The sequence below is a fragment of the Buceros rhinoceros genome, unplaced genomic scaffold (assembly GCF_000710305.1).
Source record: "Buceros rhinoceros silvestris isolate BGI_N320 unplaced genomic scaffold, ASM71030v1 scaffold33027, whole genome shotgun sequence".
Lineage (NCBI taxonomy): Eukaryota > Metazoa > Chordata > Aves > Bucerotiformes > Bucerotidae > Buceros > Buceros rhinoceros.
In genome coordinates this window covers 1-411 of record NW_010424476.1, presented here as the reverse complement: position 1 = coordinate 411, position 411 = coordinate 1, and the positions used below count along the sequence as shown (strand labels likewise).

The 411-nt window shown below is 64.2% G+C and overlaps 1 protein-coding gene across 1 annotated transcript in view; it reads right to left on the bottom strand.

Annotated features, from left to right (window-relative positions):
* Window positions 1-402, bottom strand: part of LOC104497550 (cathepsin S-like) — a gene marked incomplete at both ends in the record, with an annotated part of 1,766 nt that extends 1,364 nt beyond the window's left edge. The window contains one exon of the mRNA XM_010140816.1: window positions 271-402. Within this exon, the coding sequence (XP_010139118.1) occupies window positions 271-402 (132 nt within the window). The remainder of the gene's footprint in view (window positions 1-270) is intronic.
* Between the last annotated feature and the right edge of the window lie 9 nt (window positions 403-411).

Below are 411 nucleotides of genomic sequence, written 5' to 3'. Positions count from 1 at the left end.
TAGCGCACTGCCTCATCGCCCCGGGAGGACAGAACTCAATCGGGGGTCTGGCCGCGGTCCTGCCCCCGTGAGGGTACAGAGTCTACAGGGCCCTTCTCTGGGCTTGGCTGAACCAGCCCCCAAGGGTGAGGAGATGGCAGAGGACCGGGGGAAGCCAAGAGAGAAGGAAACGGGTGGGGAGGGAGAAGGGAGAAGAGCGAACAGCCACGCTGCTCCCACGCTGGTGAGTCTGTCTGCAGCTTCCGCATGCCGCCGAGGTCCAGCGCCTACCTGGGCCGTGTAGGGGTAGGACTCCTCCGACTCGATGCCCTGGTTGTCGATGATGTACTCGAAGGCGGCGGTCATGAAGCCGCCGCTGAAGCCCTTGTTGCCGTCCATCACGGAGCAGTCGATGAGGTTCTGGGGGGTTCG